The sequence below is a fragment of the Talpa occidentalis genome, unplaced genomic scaffold (genome assembly GCF_014898055.3).
Source record: "Talpa occidentalis isolate TD23 unplaced genomic scaffold, MPIMG_talOcc4v2.1, whole genome shotgun sequence".
Lineage (NCBI taxonomy): Eukaryota > Metazoa > Chordata > Mammalia > Eulipotyphla > Talpidae > Talpa > Talpa occidentalis.
In genome coordinates, this window is record NW_026555331.1 from 72849781 (window position 1) to 72875633 (window position 25853).

General features: G+C 36.1%; 1 protein-coding gene across 4 annotated transcripts in view; it reads right to left on the reverse strand.

Moving 5' to 3' along the window:
• Nucleotides 1–25853, reverse strand: part of SPIDR (scaffold protein involved in DNA repair) — a 545150-nt gene that overhangs the window by 127589 nt on the left and 391708 nt on the right. For all 4 annotated transcript variants that reach the window (XM_054692277.1, XM_054692279.1, XM_054692278.1 and 1 more), the window contains 2 exons: nt 18700–18895; nt 16751–16998 (listed from right to left, as the gene is read on the reverse strand). In XM_054692277.1, coding sequence (XP_054548252.1) covers nt 16751–16998; nt 18700–18895 — 444 coding nt within the window. The remainder of the gene's footprint in view (nt 1–16750; nt 16999–18699; nt 18896–25853) is intronic.

Below are 25853 nucleotides of genomic sequence, written 5' to 3' on the forward strand. Positions count from 1 at the left end.
AGATAGGAAAGGCAAACAACAAAACCAATAGAGCTCTTCAATATAGATGTATAAATCCTCAACAAAATATTAACAAATCAATTGTAATAATTAGAAAAGTAGTTACACATCACACCTTCAAATGGGATTTATCCCAGGTACACAAAATTACTTCAATATTCAAAACCAATTAATGTAATATATCACATCAATAGATTTAAAGAGAAATCACACAATCATATCAAGAGATTCAGAATAAACATTTGACTAAATTCAATACCTACTAATTGATAAAAATTCTCAGAAATATAGGAATAGATAGGAACTTTCTAATTTGATAAAGACTATCTAGAAATATCCTACAACTAATATCATATTCAATGGTGAGAACCTAAAAGCTTTTCCACTAAGATGAGATACAAGGCAAGTATGTGCCCTCTCACTACTCTTTTTCAACTTTAGAATGGAACTCTTATAAAAAGAAAAACAGGGTGGCACAGCAGTTGAGTGCTGGGTTCTGAAGCTGCCCGCAGCCTCTGCAGCACTGTTCGATCCCCGGCCTCCTGGGGAGGGTCCCACATGGCGCGCAGACCACTCCTGCCGCCAGCTGCTCCCCTCAGCAGTGTACTTTGGTACTTCTGCCTGTTCTGCTCCCTGCTCTGGCTCTGGTGAATTTTCTCACCCTCCCACGCTTCTGACTGTACCCCAGCACTTGTATAAATAAATAAATAAATCTTTTAAAAAAAGAGAGAGAGAAAAACAAACACAAAGCTAAAGATTGGAAACGAAGACATAAAACTGTATTTGTTTTATATACCATGATCATAAACTTACACAATCTGAAAGAACTCACAAAAGTACTCTTGGAACTTGAAGGCAAAAACAGCCAAGTGGCAGGATGTTAAGATTAATAGAAAATATAAGGTTAGTAGAAAAGTCAACTGTTTTCCTTTGTACCAACAACAGTTTAATTTAAAATTAAGAACACTATGTTCTTGGTTCGTTTGTCTTAAGTGGGGTGGGAGGCATTCCAATTCCACTCATCTATCTAGTTTTGTTATCATAACATGCTGTTTTTTTAAAGATCTATTTACTTATGCATACAAGAACTGGGGTGTAAGCCAGAGGTGCAAGGGGTGAGAGGATTCACCAGAGAGAGTGGGGAACAGAACAGGCAGATCTACTGAAATACACTGCTGAGGGGAGCAGCGGGCGGCCGAGGCAGGAGAGGTCTGCTTTGCCATGTGGGTTTCTCTCTGGCCAGCTGGGGATCAAACTCATGCTGTAGTGGCTGGCGGTAGCTTAATAGCACTGTCTTTAACTCCTGCACCACCAGGGAGGCCCCTAACATACTGTTTTGATTACTATGGCTTAGTTTTGAAATCTGAGAGTATGATATTAAATCTGGGAATATGATACTACCATTCTTTTCTTTTTCTTTTTTTTTTTTTTTTTTTTTCGGTCAGGACTGCTTTGGCAGTTTTATTTCTTTTAAGAATGCTATTGAACCTTTGATAGAGAGTGCACTGAATCTGTATCTTGCTTTGGATAAGATGGCCATTTTAGCAATGTTAATTCTTCCAATACAGAAACAGGAAGGTCTAGCTTTCTATTTCTTTATGTCTTCTATTTCTTTTAACACTGTCTAAAGCTTTCACTCTATAGGTCTTTCACTCTTATAGGTCTTTTTGCTCAATTAATTACTAGAACAAACACTGGATAAAGGAAAATCTGTTTAACAAATGGTGTTGAAAAATTGGACAGCTATCAACAAAAGAATGAAGTTAGATTACTATCTCACACCCTAGGAAAAAAATTAATTCAAAATGGATCAAGATTTGGGTGTAAAGTTGAGGGGGTAATAAAAAAAAAAGCAAACATTGTTTAAAAATAAACAATAATGTAAATATATATAAATAAAAAATAAAAGATTTGGGGGTAAAACCTGAAAGCATAAAATACATAGAAGAAGACATAGGCAAAACATTCCAAGACATTGTTGGTACAATATAGACTGGTCCATTCCCTATGGAAAGTAGTACAGAGGTTTCTCAAAGTATTAAATAGAACTACAATATGCCAGCAATTCCATTCCTAGGTATCTACCTGAAGGACACAAAAACACTAAATTTGAAGGGATATATGCACTATTATGTTTACTACAGCATTATTATTATTATTATTATTTTTTGGTGGGACCCTCACCGGTGGCTGGGGATTGAACTGGCGCTGCAGAGGCTGCGGGCAGCCTCACAACCCAGCACTCAACCGCTGCGCCACCAGGGGAGGCCCTACTACAGCATTATTTAGAATGCTCAATGTATACAAACAACCTTAGGTTGCTGGCACTAATACCCAATGACAGATAAGTGGATCAAGAAGATGTATATAGACATACTGGAATATGACTTCAGTGATAAAAAAAAAATCTTGCCATTTGCAACAACAACCATGGAGCTGGAGGGTATTGTGCTAAGCAAAGTAAGTCAGACGAAGACAAATATAGAATTTGATTCATATGTGGAATATAAAAATGAAGCAAAGGAAGAGACAGAACAAAATAAACCCTTGAAATCTGACCACAGATTAAAGGCAACCAGATGGGAGCCTTTATGGATTGGAAGTAAAGGGGACAAGGATCCCAGTGTACTCTGGTAGAGGATTATTGGTCTTCTGATGGTGTGCTAACATCCATTTGTAAAGCTGTGAACCTACATGCCTTAAATATGGTGGTGTAAATCAATGTTACTACAATAAAATAAACAAAATAAATTTTAAAAACCTATTATACCATTTATGTTAATTAGCATCCCCCGAAATGAAATATTTGGGTATCAATCTAACAAATTAACTACAAGATCTGTATGAGGAAAACTACAAATCTCTGATAAAAGAAAACACAGAAGACCTAAATAAATGATGTTCCATATTCAAGGATAAGAATATTCAAAGTGTCAGTTTCCTCCAACATGCTTTGCAAGTTCAATGCAATCCCACTTAAAAGCAAGTTATTCTATAAATATTGCCAAACTGATTCTAAAGTTTATATAGAGATTCTAAAGTTTATATACAAACTTGCTGTAGCTGAGACTACATCTTCCAATCAATATTTTGTAGCTAATATTTAAGGGCCAATCCAACTCTAAGTTCCATGACTCTATGATATTTTTATTGAAAGACATTTACACCAACAAATATGAACAACCAAACCAAAGAGGAATAATCCCACTACCTGGAAAGAAAAATCCAGATAGTCTTTTTGTATCTTACAGCACATTAAACTGACTCTATGTAAGAATAACTAACAACCAGGTTCAAGTATTAACAAAATTTAATGTTGGTTCTCACTTCTGTTTAATATGATTTGTCACAAAAGGTTTTATTAACATGGTTGAAAATTCACACTCATCCCTCCTTCCCCAAACACCTTGTTGACTCCCCTTGGGATAACTGGTACCGGTAACTTATATATCCTTTCAGAGATAATTCATATATATAAAGCAAAGAGTATATTGCCCCAATTCAATAGTTTTAAAAATAATTGCTAGTATTTCTTGTAAGTTATCTTGGAGATTGTTAATTTGTTTCTATGTTACATCTTGAAGATCATTCCATAATAACAAAGAAGTTTCATTTTCCTTATTTTTAAATGACAGCAGAGTATTCCATTTTTGCATTGATATCAATATGGCTCCTAAAATAAGATGTGCTCCTTATGAATGAAGCTGAAGACCAATGGAATTAAATATTTATTTTTATTCTTTTGATTTCATTTTAAGCAATTACTTTTGAATTCAGTTACTCAGTTGTTCTACTTCAAATTTCACAGCCTCTAAGATAATTTATATAATTATACAAAAGAATACATACGGATTTTTAGAAATGAGTTCTTATATTGAGCATTAAACTGCTTTTCAGGTAATTATAGAAACAAAATATATTGTTTACCTACTTTTTGTATAATATGCACTACTATATTTTGAGCTCATATTTATAATATTAAATTATAAAAAATAGAGCTATATAAAAAAGTAGTTCCTATTAAATGTCCGAAAATTTTCACTGTGTAGCTTATCATCATTGGCAGTATTTTATTACAGTTTGAATTAATGTATGCACTGGCAGGTACAAAAGTTAAAATTCAAATGATTCATATTTTGAATAAATATAGTTTGATTTTCCTTCCATACTAAATAAAACCAGTGGAAATGTTTTAAATTAACTGGATGACAAGAAAAGTCTCACACCGATAAATAAAATTCTCATAGAAGATAAGGAAAGATACATTATTAATTAAAAAAAAAGACAGCTAGACAAATGAACTGGAAATGACAGGTAGGATGGATAGTGGTTGAAATATAAACCATAAATATAATGGCTGCTATTTATGAGTGATTTCTTGATTTCAGAGTATAAATGCAAGACTCTAAACTGTTATAGTTGCATACTTGATGATATCAAAGGTAATCTATGGCCTAAAGGAAATATTTTAGGAAATTATGCACCCTGAAGAGGTCACAATTCATGAGGACACAACTGCAAATAGCCCTAAAGACCAGATGTCTCTGATGTACCTCAATAACTGAGCAGCATTTTAGCACCAAGATTGTTTGCACATAGATACTCTGACAGAGAAATGACATTTATTCTAACATAGTATTTCTTATATCCAAAATGGCAAAAAGGAAGCTAAAGTTAGCAGATCAGCTAAGACTAAAAGTAGTTAGTCTTTTCACTGAGATGAGCTTTATTTTCATATAGGTGTTTTAGGACAGAAGCTGTAATTTTTCTCATAAATGCTGTTATTTGCATTGCTGGATGAGATGCCAAAACAGGGACTAGATAAAGGTCTGCTAATTGAACAATACCTCTTATGCTATTTAATCCTTGCAACAATAGGTCTTACTATTTCTAAATGATATGACTGAATTTTCTGATGGCTGGAATGATGCTCTTCTTACTACATTTGAGAACTAAGAAATACCCTCAACCCTATACTTTCAATACAGAAATGAGTATGAATAATAAATGACATCAGAGACTACTCAGGAATTTGGCTTGTATGTTACCTCTCCTCTGATCTTGTAAATGTCACAAATGCTCTTACTTCAGATTTCCCACAGGGCTAGTGGAGAGCTGGAAAACTTCTCCTGTCAACCTCCCCCTAGATGACTCAGTTCTTTTTGTTAAATTTAAATCATGGGTTCCTTCCTTTTGGGTAATTAAGTTTCATTTAATGTTAAATGTTATGCTTGAATCTTCTCATCGTCTACCTGTGGCTATTTAATTTTTTTTGACCTCTTAGTCTGCATTAATCATAAGAAACACTTTAAAACCATTGAATCATTATCCACTGGATTCTTTTTTTTTCTTTATAAACATCCTTAATTAGAGTTGCTCTTATACCTCTCTGTACTTCTCTCAGTGTCCTTCTTTGTTGCCCTCCTCCCTGTATATATACATTGATGGAGCACTCTGCAGGGGTCTGATGTTCATGTGTATCATCTATAAAATGGGTGTGTATTAGACTTCACTTCTGTCCTAAAGCAGAATATTCTTGGAAATTCCTTCCTCGCCAGCCTCCTTCCTATTCTCTTCAGAGAAATGACAGCATTTGTAGTATGTCTCCCTGAACTTGGTTGTCCTCAAGGAATATACAATCTCACACCACATTCTCAGTTACTTCTGCCATTACCTTTCTTATTTACCCATACTTGTTAGGTGTCCACTACATTGACAATCCTGTACCAAAACCAAAGCACAGTCACTGTCACAGTCAAAGTCACAGTCCTGACCTTGGAAGGTTAAATGGAAGGAGTAAAGGTGGAAAAACAAAAACAATTATGTGCAGGCTTATATTAAAGACATAGACAAGTACTAATGTATTACCTAATACCTGGTATTATTCTCATATAATCAAATATCTGTCTATATGCCCTTGTATTTGTCACTTTTACTGATATCTGTGTTAATAAATGTGAAGATTCAGATATTTTTAATTAATATCACTGTCAGATGAACTGGTATGGGAAAAAGAGGGTATCTGTTCATATATCTTAGTGTCTCTTGTGAAGGAGGAGGACAGACTTCCAAAGAATTGCTTGAGAAGTTGTTTGTTCCAGTTTTCTGTGGAGCATGGGGATGATTTGGCTCAAGCTAATTATAACTGTAGAGCCAAGAAATGAGCACAACAAGGGTGAGACTACCAAGACTGCCAGCTGGCTGCCCCAAGTGCTTTGGGCCTCTCACAGCTGAGATACAGGGCAGAACAGGTCACTTGACAGAGGCAATAGGGAGAAAAGGGGCAGGAAGGTGTGGTAGCCCTATTAGAGCAGGAAGTCAAATCCTGTCTCACATTTGATCTTCCTCCATTTGTGCTTCTTTGGCTATAGAGGATTAGTGCTGTGTGCTTGTAGTTGGCTGCTTCCTCAGAGGATGCCAGGTTGTGTGCTCCAAAGCCATGGCTATTCTCTGTGCTTTCATCTCAGAAAAGCACATTCCAGAGCTGCAAGGCGACTCATAGGAAAGTTCGAGTGTGACCATGGTACTGCTCCAAATTGCAGCTGCAGGCATGGGAGGGAAGAAGGGTGTAGACCATAGAGATCTCTAGCCTCTCTTAGAAACAAAAATTTCCAGGGAAAGGAGGTCAGGAATAGAGAAAAAATTCCATGCCTTTTCAATAGGGGCACCTTGAAGTCATTCTTGATTCTGATGGATAACAGATGTTAGGAAATCACCAATACCAGGTTATCATGCAAATTTAGAATTACTGATGTACATACCATATATGGCTATGAATCGGAAAATTACTGTTGCTATCATCATTCTGTTACTTTTATAATTGTACTAGGCTGTTGTGATTCCATTTGATTTTTTCTTCAAGTCTATCACTGGTTTAATATTAAAAAAAAAACCCAACATGGTATTACCAGTAAGCTCATTAAGGATATATATTCTAGGTATGTTAGCTACAATTGTGATTCTGAAACAAATGATATGGGTTCACATTATAGAGTATTTAAAGAACATGAACTACTGCTTTCAAATTATCTATAGCTCTGATTCTACTCTGAAACATTTAAAGTTTCAATCAGCTGCTCGGTAATCTCGTGTTTCTCCTATGTTGATAATCTCACTTTCCTGGCATCAGCGCTTATGCAGCTTCTTCTTTTTGAAGTAAACATCAGTGAAATGTTTTGGGATTTTCACACTGGTAATACCAGTGTAGGTGGTGATGACAATTTTCTGGTGTTTCCTATGCAGAGGAACTCAATTGACGAGGAGAGGTCCAGTCACAAGTAGAAGATCACTGTCCAGCTGCTTTAAGAAAACAAACCTGTTGCGTCTGTGGTACCCAGTTAGGAATATCAGCATGGTCCCACGAGTGATGCTAGCTTGCAGTTTTCTCACATACTGAATGAAAGGTGTTTTGCAATGGCTTAACCACTTTCAAGGTATATCTTCAGTAGGATAGTATCTAAGCATTTTGCAAAATATAACCCTCAAGTGCTGTCATTCTTGTCACCAACAACTGGTTTTGTGACAGCTGTGACAGCAAGAACCTTCTCTTTTTTTCTTTTCAGTCCTGAATTTAGCTGTTGAATACTTCCTCTTGTACATGGCCTTTCTGGAACACAGAGCAGATCAGGAATATCTGCTAATTTCTCTTTTTTTTTTTTTTTTTTAAAGATTTATTTATTTCTACAAGCACTGCGTACAGTGAGAAGCGCGGGAAGGTGAGAGAATTCACCAGAGCCAGAGCGGGAAGCAGAGCAGGCAGAAGGACCGAAGTACACTGCTGAGGGGAGCAGCGGGCGGCAGGAGAGGTCTGCGCGCCATGTGGGACCCTCCTCCGGTGGCCGGGGAGCAGCCGGGGATTGAACCGGTGCTGCAGAGGCCACGGGCAGCTTCGCAACCCAGCGCTCAACCACTGCGCCACCGGGGAGGCCCATCTGCTAATTTCTCTGATAAGGAAATGGTTTTGGCTGCAGTGTAGCTTCCGCTTCTTAGGGGTTTTCGCCTTGGCCATCTCAAACTTGCTACTAGCATCAGCTACCAGCATGGCTTCAAGTTTCTTCAGCTGCCTTCTCAGGTCTTTCACCTGAGATGGTAGATGCAAGATGGTAGAAAAAAAACCCTGAGGTCCCTTCTTTAATCTTTAAAACATATGTATCAGGTTTACTTCATGAGGGTATTATTAAAATGAAGAGAGTTAAGATTATCCATCTTCTTTCCCTTTCTCTTCTCCTTTTGACCTTTTTCCAAGAAAATGTAGCCAGTAGGTTGCAGACTTCACATTCAAACCCATAGCTCAGATTCAACGCCAGACTTGTCTGCTTTCAAAATGTTTTTTTTTTTTTTTTCATTCAACCATACTGAAAAAGAGACTAAATCCATGGAGGAAATAAGGAGAGATTGAGATTTTTACAGGGCAAGTAGTGAAGACTAGAAAAGGATGCATAAGAGAAGAGAATGGAAGAAGACTGAGGAAAATGAGTTAAGATGAGCTACTGTGACTGCATGTGAGCATCAAATAATCATCTCTCTCTCTGTTTTAAAAATACTTAGGAAACTTGTGAGAGCAATTAAGAAGAAACAGAAATTTCCAGATTGGAAGTGAATAAATTTTTATTTATGAAAATTCTGCATGATTTTATATATGGAAAATCCTAAGGTAGTCACTAAAAAACTGTTAGAGATAATAAGCAAGTTCAACAAGATTTTAGAATATAGGTCAATATATATATAAATCATGTGCATAACTATACAGTAGCAAAAAACAATCTGAAATGAAATTAAAGAAACAATTCCATTTACAACTGCATAAAAAAAGAAAATAGGGATGAATTTAACAAAGGACTTGCCAAACTTGTAGGCTGAAAACTATAAAGTACTGCTGTAAGAAATTAGTAATCTAATAAAATGAAAAGACATCATATTTTTACTTATGGAGCCAAAGAATAAATATTGCTAGGATGGCAATTCTCTTCAAAATGATCTACAGATTCAATAAAACAAAAAACCCAGCCAGTTTATTGCTAGAACTTCACAAGCTGATTCTAAAAGTCATATATAAATATAAGGGACTAGAATTCCCAACACAACCTTGAAAAATAAAGTTAGGGGACTCTCATTTTCTGATTTCCAAATTACAATAAAGCAATAATATTTAAAATAATTGTGGTAGCTGAGAGCTCATAAATTAACACTTAAATAAATGTTCAATTTTTGACAAGGTTGCCAAGAAAATTCCATAGAGAAAGAATAATCATTTTAGAAAATGGTTTTGGGACAACTGCATACACAGATGCAAAAGACTAAAGTTGACTTGTTTTGTAAGCTTACTGTATACACAAAAATAACTCAAAATGGATTATAGACCTGCATGTATTAGTAAAGACTATAAAATTCTTAGATGAAATATAGGAGTAAATTTGGATAAAAATGGTTTAAGCATTAGTTCTTAGATATGACGTCAAAACACCAAAAACAAAAGCAGCCAAAAAAGGTATACTAGATTGTCATCAAACTATAAACTTTTAATATGTGCCATTCTCACTGGTGTAAGATGGTATCTCATTGTAGTTTTGATTTGCATTTCCCTGAATGCAAGTGACGTGGTACATTTTTTCATATGCCTGTTGGCCATTTGCATTTCCTCTTTGGAGAAGTTTCATTTCCTCTTTGGAGAAGTTTCTTTTTAGCTCTTCTGCCCATTTTTTGACTGGATTATTTTCTTTGTTTTTGTGAGTCTCATCAGCTCTTTGTAGATTTTTGTGATCAGTCCTTTATCATTAGTGTTGTGTGCAATAATGTTCTCCCAGTCAGTGGGGTTTCTCTTTGTTTTGATTATTGTCTCTTTTGCTGTGCAGAACCTCTTTAATTTGATGTAGTCCCAGCTGTTTATCTTTGCCTTCACTATCACTGCTTTGGGTGATGTGTCTGTAAAGATGTCTTTGAGGTGCATGTCAAATGTTGGCGAGTATGTGGAGAAAAAGGAACTCTCCTGCACTGCTGGTGGGAGTACAAACCACTGGTACAACCACTATGGAAAGCTGTGTGGAGATTCCTCAACCTACTAAAGATAAAGCTTCCATATGACCCAGCAATTCCACTCCTAGGTATTTACCCAAAGAACACAGAAACATTGATTCTAAAGGACACCTGCACCCCTATGTTTATAGCAGCACTATTTACAATAGTTAAGCTTTGGAAACAACCCAAATGCCCAAAAATAGATGACTGGATCAAAAAGATGTGGTACACAATAGAATATTACTCAGCAATCAAAAAAGATAAACTCATGCAGTTTGCAGCAACATGGATGGAGCTGGAAGGGATCATGCTCAGTGAAATAAGCCAGAAAGAAAAAGAAAAATACCAGATGGTCTCACTCATAGCAGGAATCTAGAAAACCTAAATAAGGGACTAGGAAAAAGAATAACTATAAGAAATAAAAAATCAAAATCAACAAACAACTATGAACAAGAGACATACTATGGGGAGGCGGGGATAGGAAGGAATGGGGTCAAAATAAGGGGAGTGCAATTGTATGGGGAATATAAAAATAAAAATAATAAAAACTGTATATTGAAAATTAAAAAAAAAAACTATAAACCTTTATGTTTTACAGGACACCATCAAAAAATGTAAAAATAATGGGAGAAAATACTTGAAAATCATATATCTGATAAGAAATTTGTAACCAGAATAAAGAAAGAACTCTTACAATTACATAAAAAAGGTAAGTAACCCAATTTAAAAAATGGGCAAAGGACTTTAACAGGCATTTCTCTAGAGCATACAAATGTCCAAGAATCACATGAAAAGATGTTCAATATCATAGATCCTTAGGGAAATGACAATCAAAGTAAGAGAGAGAAATCACTCATAATTACAATCAAAAGACAGACAATCACAGGGCCTCCCCTGGTGGCACAGCAGTTGAGCGCTTGGCTGCCAGGCTACCCGCAGCCTCTGCAGCGCCGGTTAATTCCCCGGCTGCCGGCGAGGGTCCCACAAAAAAAAAAAAAGACAGACAATCATAAGTCTTGGTGAGGCTGTAGAGATATTTTATCCCTAATTTATTGCAGTATGTAAAATGGTGCAATTTCTTTGGAAACCCATTTAATTTCTCAAAGAATTAAACTGAAGAGTTACTATATCATCCAACAATTTCATTCTTATATCCTTGAGAACTGAAAACATACATCTTCATCCACAGAAATACTTGTAAACAGATGTTTATAACACCACTATTCTTATTAGTGAAAGGAGAAACAACCCAAATGTTCGTTAACTGAAAAAAAGTTAAACTAAATATGGCATATCCATACAATGAAATATCAAAAAAGAAAATACTGATAACATATCACAACATGGATAAATGTTGAAAATATGATGCAAAGTGAGAAAAGCCAATCACAGAAGGCCGCAAATTGTATTATTCCACATTTTATGTCCAAAATAGTCACATCTATGGAAAAGGAAAGTAGACTAATGGTTATTACCAGTTAGGGGAAGGAACAGCTAGTGCTCAGTTGGTATGGAATTTCTCTTTTTTGGTCAAGAAAATGTTCCAGTATTAGATTATGGTTATGAATGCGCAACTCTGAACATTTATAACAATCTTTGAATTGTATTATTTAAATGGGCAATTTTTATGTCAATTGATACAAAGTTCTTTAAAAAGGAGGGAAGATAAGATAGATCTCCTCAGCTTCTCTTTAGTCAGGTTTCATCTCGATCTCTCTGTGTACTAATTAAAGAACAGTAAGTACTAGATGTGTAATCCTATTTTACCCTTCATAATAAGTAGAATGTTAAATAGGAGGAATGACAAAGGTATCAATTAAAAGAATTACTAGTAGAAATTCTACCAGTAGTGAAACAGAACTGAGAACAGGCCATATAATCTTGAGATACGTTAGGACAACCAACTATTTTAGAGAGGAAATAAGCAAACATTAAGAGCTGGACAACTGAGATTAAGGGTTTAAGACTAAGAACACAGACACACAGATCAATGGAATCACACTGAGAGCACAGAAATAAAATCACACATTTATGGACAACTAATATTTGACAAAGGAGCAAAATACATACACTGGAATAAGGAAAGCCTCTTCAGTATATGGTAATGGGGAAACTGGATTGCCACATGCAAAAGAATGAAACTAGATCATTATCTCACACCACACTGGAAAATCAACTCAGAATGATAGAAGACTTGAATGTAACACCCAAAACCCTAAAATACATAGAAGAAAATGCAGGCAAAACACTCCATGCTATAAACATCAGAAACATCTCTGTGGATTCATCTCCAGCAACAAGGAAAGCAATGGTGAAAATAAACAACTGGAGCTATATTAAACTGAAGAGCATCTATATTCAAAAGAGAGTGACGAAACAAGACACCCTACTGAATGGGAGAAAATATTTGCACGTCATACAACTGATAAAGGATTGATATCAAAGATCTACAAAAGTACTTACACAACTGAACAAAAAGAAAATAAACAACCCAATCAAATAATGGGCAGAAGAGTTAAATAGTCACTTCTCCAAAGAAGACATGCAAATGGCCAAGAGACATATGAAAAAACATTTGTCATCACTTATCATCAGGGAAATGTAAATCAAAACCACATGAGATATCACCTCACACCACTGAGAATGGGCCATATAAAGAAAGAACAGAAACAAGTCCTGATGAGAGTGTAATAAAAAGGAACCCTATTACACTGTTTGTAGGAGTGTAGACTGGTCCAGCTCTATAAAAATGTGAGGAGATTCCTCAAAAGTCTAAAAATGGATCTGCCATATGACCCATCAATTCCACTCCTATGTTTATAGCAGCACTACTTACAAAACAGCTAAGCTATGGACACTGATGAGTGGATCAATTAATTGTGACATATATACACAATGGAATACTACTCAGTGATCAAAATAGATAAACTTATACCAGTCATGGCAAAATGGATGGAACTGGAAGGGATTAATCTAAATGAAGTGAGACAGACAAAATAAATATTGGATGGTTTCACTTATATGTGTAATCTAGAGAAATCAAACAAAGTACCAGGTAAAGACAGACATGTAAGACTGACCCTAAAGCAGACAACAGATCTGACACATTTGGAGGAAGGGGTGAGGGGGTGAGAAGGAGAGTAGAAAATGGAGGAGGGGAGCATAATGGACTACGAATGCTCTGGTGGTAGGAAAATTATTGTGACCACACCTGAGTGGAGAAATTCTATACTGTGAAAATATAAACAAGGATATTAAAAAAATAAATAAAAATAAAAAAATGAACTGGAAAGTTTGATCATTATTATAGTAAACAGATCTAGAAAACAGGGATCAGGTAATTACATAAGAGCTTTTTGGGCCCCCAAAATATCTTAGAAGTCTTGTTTTTAAACCAAAGGTGAAAAGTGGTCTTCTCCCCAAAAGTTTTTTCCTACACACCAATCACTTCTCCCCATAACCAGGCACTTTCACTTCTTCTGCCGCAGTATGACATGAACCTGAGTCAGTCCTAATCTAAACACAAATTGGCTTGAACTCAATTTCTCACCTTTCTTTCAGCTCCAAAATACTCTGTAACTGTCATTTGCGAATTCTATATCTCATCATTTCTTACTTTTTTTTTTTTGTCCACTGTATAACTTTCAGCAAGTTAGAAACTCTTAGGCTATTTCCTCTTCAATGAAAATGGACTAATATGCTCTAGCCTCAGCATTATGCTATCTCATCTGTGCTACAAGAAACACACTGAACACAATGTATAGTCATTATATCTGAATAACCATATGCTGTTTTCTTGATTTTGAGGTTTGTACCTGGATTTTTTTTTTTCAATTAACTATAGGTATAGTCTTATACCTGTATAATGTGCTGGGGTATGTTTCAATGTATAAATCCAAAACACTCATAATGCTGATCATTGGCAGAAATCTAACATGTTAGCTTCTAATTTCTTTTCTTTGCTCAACAAGTAAAACAAGTACCTCCGAAGGAACTGGAAGAACAGTCTTGATGTGCATGTTGTTTGTGATTACTCAGAAGGAAGCAACCTCACCCAGTTTGGTTCTCTCTTCTTATCACCATGGCAGTCCTTGCTGACCTATCTTCAGGATCCTGTGATCTCTGTGCTTGTATGGGGAAGCTTTACCAGACCGTTTGCCTAGCTTACTCAGCATTCTCTTTTCAAAGGCTAACACTGGGTACATACTATGAAACACTGGGTACATACTATGAAAAACAGCAAAGCAAGACAAAACCTATTTCTAATCTGTGATTATCTCACATAATTCTATTTATATTTACCACAGATTTAAGCCAGAGCATAAGACTGGTTTACAGTTGTAAGTCATGCTATGAGCTTTAAAACTGAAATAATGGACTTCACACATATACATATTCCAAGCAAAATAAAACCTTTTAAGTAATTCTGGAAGAAATAATCTCTAGCTCTACACCAAAAGGAGAATTTTTGGAAGTCATCGTATATACAAATAAAGTGCCATCCACGTAAAGAGTTCATGATCAACACAGAAATGTTTCCTGTTACTCATTCTAAATGGCATGAGAAAGCAGAAAATGGAATGACTAAGTATTGTTTCTTTAATATATGTGTCTTATTAAGAGTAGTTAGAAGAAATGATAGATGAACCAGCATCTATATTTCTAATTTCTACTGTGTTGAAATCTGTTTTACTGCTTTAAGGGCAACTAGACATAGAAGGAAAGATAAACTCAAAAGGTTATGCCAAGTACTGACATAAATAAATAAATATTGCCATGCAAGTTTTAGATGAGGTACATGCTCTTCTTCGTCCTAAACGTTTTATTGTTACCCTTATTTTAGGTATTGCTGCCCTGATTTCCCTGGTTACTTCATTGGCTGCTTCCTCCATTGCTTTAATTCAGGAAGCTAAGACAGCTTCTTTTGTAAATGACCTTACCAAAAACGTGTCCATGGCGCTTGCAACACAGCGGGACATTGACTATAAGTTAGAAAAAAAGTTAAATGCTCTGGAAGAAATTGTTATTGCTATTGGCAATGAGGTTCAGCTTCTCAAACAACAACTGTCTACTCGTTGCCATGTTCAGTTTCGTTTCATCTGTGTTATGCCTTTACATTATAACTCTTCCTTACATTGGAATCTCACCAAACATCACCTATTGGGCATCTGGCATGACAATGACCTTTCTCATGACCTTTCGTCTCTCCAAGCTGAAATTTCTGCTGTCAGCAAGTCTCATCTGCACACTTCAGTCTCTTCCTTTGCTCATTCTCTGGCTTCTACCCTCCAAACTCTGACTCCTACTTATTGGTATCATCTTGTCTTCTCTTTCATTGCTCTTTCCCTACTTGTCCTTCTCCTTTGTCTTTTTATTCCACTCTGCATTCGTTCCCTTCACAGGTCCATCCATCGTCTTCAACGAGACATGTATGCCTTCCAGCTCCGTTCTAAAAACAAAGGGGGACCTGCTGCACCTCCCCCTGCAGTGACCTTTAGGGCTAATGGTTATCGCCAAGGTCCCTAGGTCCGGCTGGGCAAGGAACCAGCGCGCAGGGGGAGAACAGCAAAACTCCCTAAAGCAGGGGAGTACATCAAAGTTCCCTGAAGACATGGATAAGACAGAAGCCTATCAAAGGATTACGACCACCAGGAGCTAAAACCTTATCTCGTCTTTCTAGAACTACAAACTTTATCCCTTCATTGTCTTTCTAAAACTTCCTTCTTTCTTCTATAAAGGTCATTTGTTGTTAATTAAAAAATCATATGAAATCCTTAACACAAGGCTGACTCAAATGAAACGTTACTAAACCCTGTAATAATTAAAATATAGTATAAGTGAAAAAGTAGCTAGTAAAACAAAAAATGCGATCATATAGCTTAAAAACAAAACTAATAGATTATCTACTTAAGAAAGAGGCTAGGTCCAGATGTAAACCACTCAGCGATAAGCTAAATCCATTCACTGCTCCTGTATATATACTGGCGACTAACTCAAATAAAATCGCACTCAGATTTACACTCTCTCTTGAAGTGTGTCTGTTTGTCATTTCTTCAGCCGAATCCCTGACCACCTGCTGCGCAGTCTCTCAACCCTGAGACGGCCTCATCGTTCACTGCTGTGCTGGTCCGCGGCATTGGACAATGATGTGTCCACAGCTATTTGAAAAATCACAAAACCAGGAAGGGCCTAAATATGAATAGAAAAGAAGACACCACTCCCATAGTTCATATGAACAAATGCTTTGAATATGGGTTTGGCCCCTGCTAATTAACCATCTAGTTGCACTCTCTACCAAGGTAGCCAGTAGCCATATGGTGCTACTTAAATAAAGTTAATTAAAATTAAATAACATTTATTTTTTTATTTCCTCAGTTCCACTAGCCACAATTCAAGTGCTCAGTAACCACACGTGGTCAATGGCCACCTCATTGGATAGTACAAATATACAACATTTACAAGGTTGAAGAAAGTTAGCACTGATGTAGACTGAAACAACAGTCTCTAAAAACTACAGACTTATGAATTGCCATTTATTTACTAGGGTTTCCAAGACATTTGAAACTTGATAAATATTGCAGCAGTAGTTTGAGATAAGGTAACCACCATGTGTCTCAAATTTTGATGTAAGAAAAAAACCAACCAAACAAAAATAACCCACATGTTAAGTGTAGCCAAGACATTGCTGCTTTCTTTACACGACTATATATACTTATACCTGTATCTTACCACTCACCGAACTTTAGCTGGTTCTGAGCTGAGTGGAGCAATTGAGCCACCTCCCATTTGACACCTGTAAGGAAGAGAGTAAACTCTCTGCACCACCACTCGCACTCCAACTCCTGACCATGTGCCAGCTCCCTGCATCTCTACTGCATCCAGGAGAGAGTCCCTCAGGGGAGGTTGGGCTGGGAAGTGTTGTTTTGCTTCTCTGTGCCTGTGGGTCCAGTCTTTCCCCATGATGGTGAGCCCACTACACATAACCTATTCAAGACACACAAAGGAACATTTTCAGCTTGACTCATGATGGTGTGCTACATACCAAATAATAACCTTTTTAGGCAATCCTTTGATGTAACTGCTGAACACTAAAGGAATGATGAAAATAAGAAATCAAATCCATGAAGTAGAACTCTATGTATGCCATGCAGCTGGTGAGGAGGTCTATGAGCAGGAGTGACAGGGAAAGTGCAAAGAGTGTTTTCTGTCTCTGGAAGCCTAGACCATTTTGGGTCTTTGAAAATATGGAGGAAGTCCTGATATTAAAATACCTCATGGTAATTTAGAAATATTTTCCTTTATGATACAGCAATTCCAAGAGGACAAATTAAAATACAAAGTAAAAGAATCATTAAGGTTCAATAAGAGTCATATTATTAAATGCTAGTTAAGTTTTGGCTACTAGCATAGTTGCTTTACCATGCTCATGCAGTCTCCTAGCAATGCTTCAGAATAGTATTAATTATCACAATAACACTTCTAGAGTACTTCCTATATTCCAGGTACTTTTCTTTATATACTGTGCTTACATAATAAACATATTAAACCTCACAATTACCCAAAGATGTAGATTATATCATTGTCACAAATTTACAGATAAGAATAATGAGACAGAGATAGTAATTATCCTGACTAAGGTCACCTAATAGGAAGTGGATGGAGCAGAATTTAAACCAAGGCTCTCTTAACTATACTCTAGTATCATTGTTATGTGTGTGAATTGAAAATACAAGCCATGAATTTGACATAATAGCACATTGCTGTTTAAAACTATATATTTAAGCAATGATGTGCTTTGAGCCATATTTTAAATTTGTCCCAAATCAACTGATAAGAGAACCTTCCTTATTTCATGATCCCCCAAGAGGCTTCTTCTGATAATCAAGGGCCATTCTGTTTGATTAAACAACATATTAAAAAAGTGTAAATGTGGCTATTTTTCTATCTTTCTTACTTTTTCTCACACTGTCAGTGCTGACTGATTTGTGTAACTCAGAGGCGCTGAGCAGGTATACAGGGAGTCACTGGTAACTAGAACTTGAAATAATAAAAAATAACTAGAACTTGAAATAATGGGATTGATCTCTTGATCTGGCAGATGATGGCCTTAGGAACCCTCAGGAGGAAATGCAGGGAGTGAACAAAGACTAGCAACAGGCTCAATGAATGCCCAGACATTAATATAATTGCCTTCATGCCTGCTGGAATTGAAGTTTAGTGGTTTCCTAAACTTATCCTGGCAGACAAGCATGGCTCAGGGCCAATAAAATTCCAAAAACGAATTTTTACTGTGTAAGCTGAAGTTTATACAGTTCTTTTTGTTCCAAGATAGATGTGAAAATGACAAATATGATTTTTTAATAAATTAGAGAGGACTTAAAAAATTCTTAGATACTGATGAGAACAAAAAACCCCTCAAACATTAAAAAAAATTAAATATTTTAAATAATTAAAAAAGTAGAAATTAAAAATAAATTATTGGAAAGATAAAATACTATAAAATGACCATAACCAAATACTGAACTGAACCACAATTTCTCCAGGCATAACAACAAGATTCTTCAGCATACATAATTGCTATATATTTGGAAGGAGACCAAAGGTAAACATCTTCACTTACACTGAAACCCTTTCAAATCAAGTATTACTACAAAGCAGAAAACCTTTAAGCCAATACGAATTTACCTGGCTTTCAAGTGAATCATTCATTAGACTCTTGAATCTAAACATCTGGGCCAAAGTGATATTTCTTCTTTGAAGGGGTGCGCCCCAACAGCGCATTTCATGTGTTGTTTTTGAATGTTCTTTGGCAACAACTTTCTTACAAAAGTAAGTATTCAGGATAACAGGATAACTTTCATTTGGTATAATAAGCTTCTGCCTGGAAAAAAGGAATGAAATTTGTTAGTTTATTTGACATGTTGGATTCCCCTCATGTTCTTGTTAAATCAAGAATACAATCAATGGGGACTCCTTTGTGGCGCAGTGGTTGAGCACTGAGCTGAGAAGCTGCCCACAGCCTCTGCAGCACTGGTTCGATCCCCGGCCGCTGGCGAGTCCCACATAGTAGGCAGACCTCGCCTGCCGCACCCACTGCTCCCCTCAGCAATGTAATTCGTCAGTCTACCTGTTCTGTTCCCTGCTCTGGCTCTGGTGAATTCTCTCACCCTCCTACGCTTCTGACTGTACCCAGTGCTTTTATAAACAAATAAACAAATCTTAAAAAAAAAAACAAAAAAAAAAACAATCAATGACTCGCCTAATTTGGACACGTAAAACCAAGCCTGGGGCCTCCCCTGGTGGTGCAAGCGGTTGAGCGCTTAGCTGTGAAGCTGTCAGCAGCCTCTGCATAGCTGGTCCCATCCCAGCCAGCTGGCGGCAAGGGTCCCACATGGCGGGGCAGACCTCTCCTGTCTCGCCCACTGCTCCCCTCAGCAGTGTATTTGGTCAGTCTGCCTATTCTGTTCCCTGCTCTGTCTCTGGTGAATCCTCTCACCTTCCCACACATCTGGCCTGTACCCTGGTTCTTGTATAAAATAAACAAATAAATCTTAAAAACAAACAAAAAAAAAAACCAAACAAACAAACAAAAAAAACCCAAGCCTGCCAGCTAAGGGAATGCTGCTCTCAGGCATTTTTCAAGTGTAACTACTGATGGGTCTGATTTTACTTTTCCAGTGAAAAACCTGTATCAGGAGAGGGGGAAGGAAAAGGTCATCAAGGTGCCTGGGTTTGATCTCCTGGTCTGGCAGATGAGGGCCTTAGGATGCCTCAGGAGGAAATGTAGGGAGTGAGCAGACACTAGCAACAGGCTCAAAGAATTGTCCAGACATTAAAATTAATGTTATTTGCAAATAAAATGTTCAGACATCTCAACGACTCTATACGTTTTTTTAAAGAACATGACATTAGGGCCTCCCCGGTGGCGCAGCGGTAGAGCGCTGGGTTGCGAAGCTGCCCGCGGCCTCTGCGGCGCTGGTTCAATCCCTGGCTGCTCCCCGGCCACCGGAGGAGGGTCCCACATGGCGGGCAGACCTCTCCTGCCGCCCGCTGCTCCCCTCAGCAGTGCACTTCGGTCCTTCTGCCTGCTCTGCTCCCCACTCTGGCTCTGGTGAATTCTCTCACCCTCCCGCGCTTCTGACTGTACCCAGTGCATGTATAAACAAAACAAACAAACAAGCAAACAAATAAATAAAGAAAAACATGCCTCTATTAAAAAAAATAATAAAAAATAAAATAAAAATAAAGAACATGACATTAAATGCCAAAGGAACTTCTGTCTTTGCTATCAAATGGGTTATAGTCACTGAAAGAGCATACACTGAAAGAGCCAAAAAGGAGTCTGGGAAATTAACAGACAAAATTCTCCTGGGTCCTCTCAGATATCTTATTTGAAAAGATTTTTAACACTCATCGTTTAAAACAGTTAGTGATGTTTAACATTTAAAAAATTTAGGGTTTCTGCTTTTGGGAAGATGGAATAAATATACTTTCCCCTATTTTTTCCATTATGCACAAATAAAATGCCTGAAAAAATATATAGTTTATATACAGTATATATAAATTATATAAACAAAATATAGGGAGACATAGAATGGTGGTTAGAGGAAGCAGACCACCTATGACCTAGAGACAGGGGACCTAAGGAACAAAAACACAGCAGAATTAATACAATGTTGGTGTATCATATTCTGATTGTACTTTAATTTTGCAAGATGTTGACACTGAAGGAAATTGGGGGAGGTAGGTTGGGGAAGAATACAATTGATCTCTCTCTGTTATTTCTTATAATTAAATGTAACGTACAATTATCTCAAAATAAGCATTAACTAAAAATAAAATGGAAGTTCAGTAATACTAATCATTCTAAAGCAATACCCCTCTCCTCCAATCACTATATTGGTTGATTTAAGCTCATGAAGTTCTCATCTCTAAATTTCCTTTATTGAGGAAAAACAGCTATATCAACAATGATTAGTATCTATTTTCTAAGCATCAGAACTAGCTAGGCAAATGTAAGTTTGGGCTTTATGCAAAGTTTTCTGGTATGCAAATGTCACTACTAAAAGTTAAAATGCCTAATATGACTTCATGTAATCTTAGGTGCTGGGTTCAACTCATATCAATAATATGTAGAGCATATAAGGGTTGTAATACTATACAATTTTTATGAAAGAAGTAGGCCCACATTCACCACTAGATTATAGTTTATCCTTGCCTTGATACATTCCTTAGTGTCTAGCATATTTGCATGTAATATATACAAATCAAATTTGCAATAGTCATATTTTAAGCCTATAGACTATAGGTATAGTAGCTCAGAAATAAAAACAAAGTTATGAGATGGAGAGACAGAGATACAGAGAGAGACAGAGTGTCAGCAAGAAGCAGTAAGAAAATAAGAGGCAGGTGTGGGCACAGTCTGTAGTCCTGTCTGGGTACAACCACAAAAATGCGACAAGCCGTCAGATGGATGAGAGATGTCACAAACATCAAGCTTTTTCTTTCAAGCTAATTTTAAAATGATAAAGTTATATTAACAACTAAGGAGAAAAAAAGCAATGGGCGAAGCTTTTAAACGTATTTAAAACCTTTCAGTTTACAGATTAACCATACCCATAATAGATAGCTATTCTGCCAAATTCTAAGTTTTGTTTAAGGTCATTAACATTAAGCTGAATTAAAAACAACAACTCCAACTACGTGGAAGTTTAATTTAGCCTTACTTTCCTGGTATCAAAAATCACTATAACTTTCAAATAATGAAATAATTTCAGCCTTCTATTTAGCTGAGGTTATAAAAAAGATATCTGTTTTTACTTATTAAAGTCTACTTCAAAAGAGGGTTAATTTACTTTTTATAGTTCTAGATTTTGATAGTTATAAATGCTTCATTGGCAAAACCACACAGCTAACTGTGGGCAATTTATCTGCAATGGGGACATAATTTACATACACATACGCAAACCAAAAAGAGCCAGTTTTTCTGACCTTTTTGACAAAGTGAATAAACCATTGCTAAATGCAAGATTTTTACATTAAAATAAATAATAGTCTTAAAAATATTTGGCCTGTCCCAGGTGCAACTATATTTGGTAACTGATGCACAAATGTATCCACAATGTCAAGCATTGTCCTGGTATTTTTGCTCACTTTCCTCCATTTCCCTCCCATTTGTAGGCAGACTTCTTAAAATATTTCAAAACTCCTCACTAATCTTTACTATAATGGTAGAATGTTTATTAGCTAATAAAATTTAACACTCCATATTTAATGTCGATTAAATATGTAGGTCCAATAACTCTTACATTTTTTAATTTCTCCAACATTTACTAGTCAATTTCATATGAAATTATTCAGAACAGAATTTAACTTTGAAATACTTCAATACATAGTAAACTGACACAGAAAAGACTCTTTTTAAAAAAAAAAAAAGATTTATTTATGCATACAAGAGCTGGGGTACAGGCCAGAGATGCGGAGGCTGAGAGGATTCACCAGAGACAAGAGTGGGGGACACAACAGGCAGACTGACTGAAATACACTGCTGAGGGGAGCAGAGAGCAAGACAGGAGGGGTCTGCTGTGCCATGTAGGTTGCTTCTTGGCTGGCGGGGGATCGAACTCGTGCTGCAGAGGCTTCAGATTGCTTCATGGTGCGGTGCTCAACCCCTTGCGCCACAGGGAGGCCCAGAAAAAACTCTTTTAAGCTATAAAAATATGATGTACTTTCAAATGGGGAAAAAAAAATGAGGTTAGCCAACAGGCAATAAACAAAAGTTAACATCAAGTGAATGTTCCAGGCTTCCTCAAAAGATAAAAAACTAGGTGATGCAGTTTGAATGTGTGATGTTGTCTTCACTTAAATGTGTATCATTCAGCAACATGACTAGGCATTTATGTTTACTTACTTACCCTCTGTCTTGTATCAGAATTGACTCAAACTCATAATCTGCGAGATTTGTGGAGATTATGGAGATGATATGCAGTTTATCCCAAATAGGTATATTTTTAAAGAGTAACTAATTTCTCTCGTACCTATTAATTTGGACCTCTTTTCTAATGAAAGAAATTATTACATATTTAACAAATCAAAGTTTTAGTGCTTTAGCTCTATTCTGAAAACTGGCTGAGTAATTTTATATTTTCAAAAAAAGTTATATTTTTATGTTAGTGTTGTTAACTTTACTAAAAAGAAGGGAGAACAAAGGTAGAAATAATGGTCTTTTGGCCCATTTGTGGGGCTCTGACAGGAAAGAGAACTCAGGCTATTACATTAAAGCACATGGACTGCTTATTCAGCCCTGATCCTCAAAAGGGAAACAGAAACTTTTCTTTTATATGAATGATGACACAATTGTTTATTTACTAATAAAGCAAACATATATATGTGTATATACATACATATAAACATTCTTTGGGATTCAAGTTAATGAAATTGAATTAATCTAGAATAGAAGTGATTGGTAAGGAAATTTAACTCTATCTTAAATTACAAAGTAACAGAATTTTAACCCTTAGGAAAGAGAAAGCCTGACAAACAGATACAACTAATTTTTGATTAGCACATTATGTACTTGCTTCTGATTTGAAAATAATGTATTTTCTAATTTCAAGTAAACATACTTTTGAAATCTTATTCAACTTTCTCATATTACCACAAGTTCCCTTTAGCCTGCAATGAAAATTACATAGGTAAACATTAGTGTAACTAGATACAAGGGAACATAATTTCTGAATCAGGAAATCTAGTTGAGATTTAAAGTATGATTCTGTATGATATGGTAAGTCTAAAATTAATCAGAAACTTTTATAATCATATAATCTAGGAAATTAATTCAAATAACATATCTACATAAAATAATTTGCAAAGCTACAGGATATGGAAATATCATAAAGCCCATATCTAGGTGCATTTAGTTCTTTTTGTTCTCTTTTAACCTACTACCTATTAAGTGCCAGGCCCTGGGGCAACACCCTGGGAATCCAGTCAAAGACAATAAGACTGACTACAGAGGAAGAAGCTGTAGGCTAGATATGATGGCCCAAGGGAGTACTCTTGGAAGTTAGCACACTGGGGTCAGTGAAGGTTTTCCAAGACAGTCAGCCATTTTGGGGTGGGATGGGACAGGGGTATAGTTTATGGATTATTGTATGTGAAAAAGCAAGGAAGGAAATTCATGGAGCACTCAAAAAGCTGCTCGTGAAAATGACCAAAATTTAGCTTCAATGTTATGAGGAAATACATAACATTATCACAACACTGATGTGTGCAAAAAATTCACAAGTTTAGTTTACATTATTAGACAGCAAAGGAAGTTACAGCTTTTAAACACCCATCTCCATGATACCAACTTTACTTCCCAGGTAGCATGACCTCTCGATACATTTTTATACTGCATCTAACGTTAACTAGTAGGGACTTTACAAATATCACTCTGTATATCTTAGTGCCATGAGTATTATGTGATGATTGAAAAGCAAGTTCAGAGAGCAAGTGTGAATTAAGATTATTATTATCATAACATGTTTAAGCAGTTATTTTTTTCTATATCAAACAGAAAATAACAACCACCTAAGGTGTTACTCCTCACTTGATAAATTACAACACAACCAACAATACCAATGGATACTGGATGATGCTGAAAAAAAAAATTCAGTCATGGTAGTCATGGCAGCAGGATGGGTTAAAATATGGGAGTTACACATACAAATGAAATACATGAAGAACTAAAAAGCAACAGTTCTCAGTGGAGCGCAAGTATTAGGGTAGGTAGTAGAAAACTATTTTTTTAAATAGAGATTACTGTATGTCCAATAAAAATGATAATTTGCCAAAATGTCTTCTGAAAACAGAAATGACTATTCATTTGTACTTTGACCAGTTAGTTCTGTTTTCTTGAGAACCATTTCCATTTCTCCTCACCTGAAAACTTTTTACACACACACATACACACACACACACCCAGTAAACAGGAAAATATGTATTTTCTTAAATGTCACTGAGACGAGAAAGAAAACCAAATAAAATATATTTTCATTTTCTATCTTTTTCAAAGTTTGATAGTACTATTGCTGTAAACACTGTCAGTGTGAAAACACCCTGCTGACAACTTATTTTCAAGAAGTCTAATGTTTCTGAGAGATGTTGATTTTTCATTTTCCTACTATTTATGCTTTCTCAAATTTTTCTGTGTCTACCAACTAATTAATGAACAAAAGAAACGATTCCTAAAAGTACAGTCTTTCATTTTAAGAGTTTGAAAAATATGCTATTACTTCCCAATAAATTAAATCCCAACTAATTAAATCAAGAATATACTTTGCACTGAATATGTACTAAGAACAACTGTGACTGGCAGGCAGATTATCATAACTGACTTAAAAAACAAACTATTTATTCCTAATTATAATATGAGATCAATCAGCTTATATACTCTTTAGGAAGAATGAGTGTAAATCTATGACTGGTGGCAAAGAGGATCAATGGAATTAGTGCCAGGATCCAAAGAAGACATAGACAAATAGAATTTTATATTGTTTTTTACCCCTCCTCTTTTTATGACTAGCTAGCTAAAAGGAGGTTAGACAAAGTATTGTCATTTGCAGAACAAAGTAATCTACAGACATATTTTTTCTTGTCATTAGGACTGGCTTGGGGTAGACCAATAAATTCCATTAACAATTTTTTCTTTACTTTATTAAAATACTGAGTTTATTTCACATGTATATTTTTGTCTCCCCACCATTTCCATTTGTCTGACCACCACTACTCCTATGTCCTATCATAACATTCCATACATACTTAAAAACAAGTAAAGGGTGGAGTTCCATCTTTAA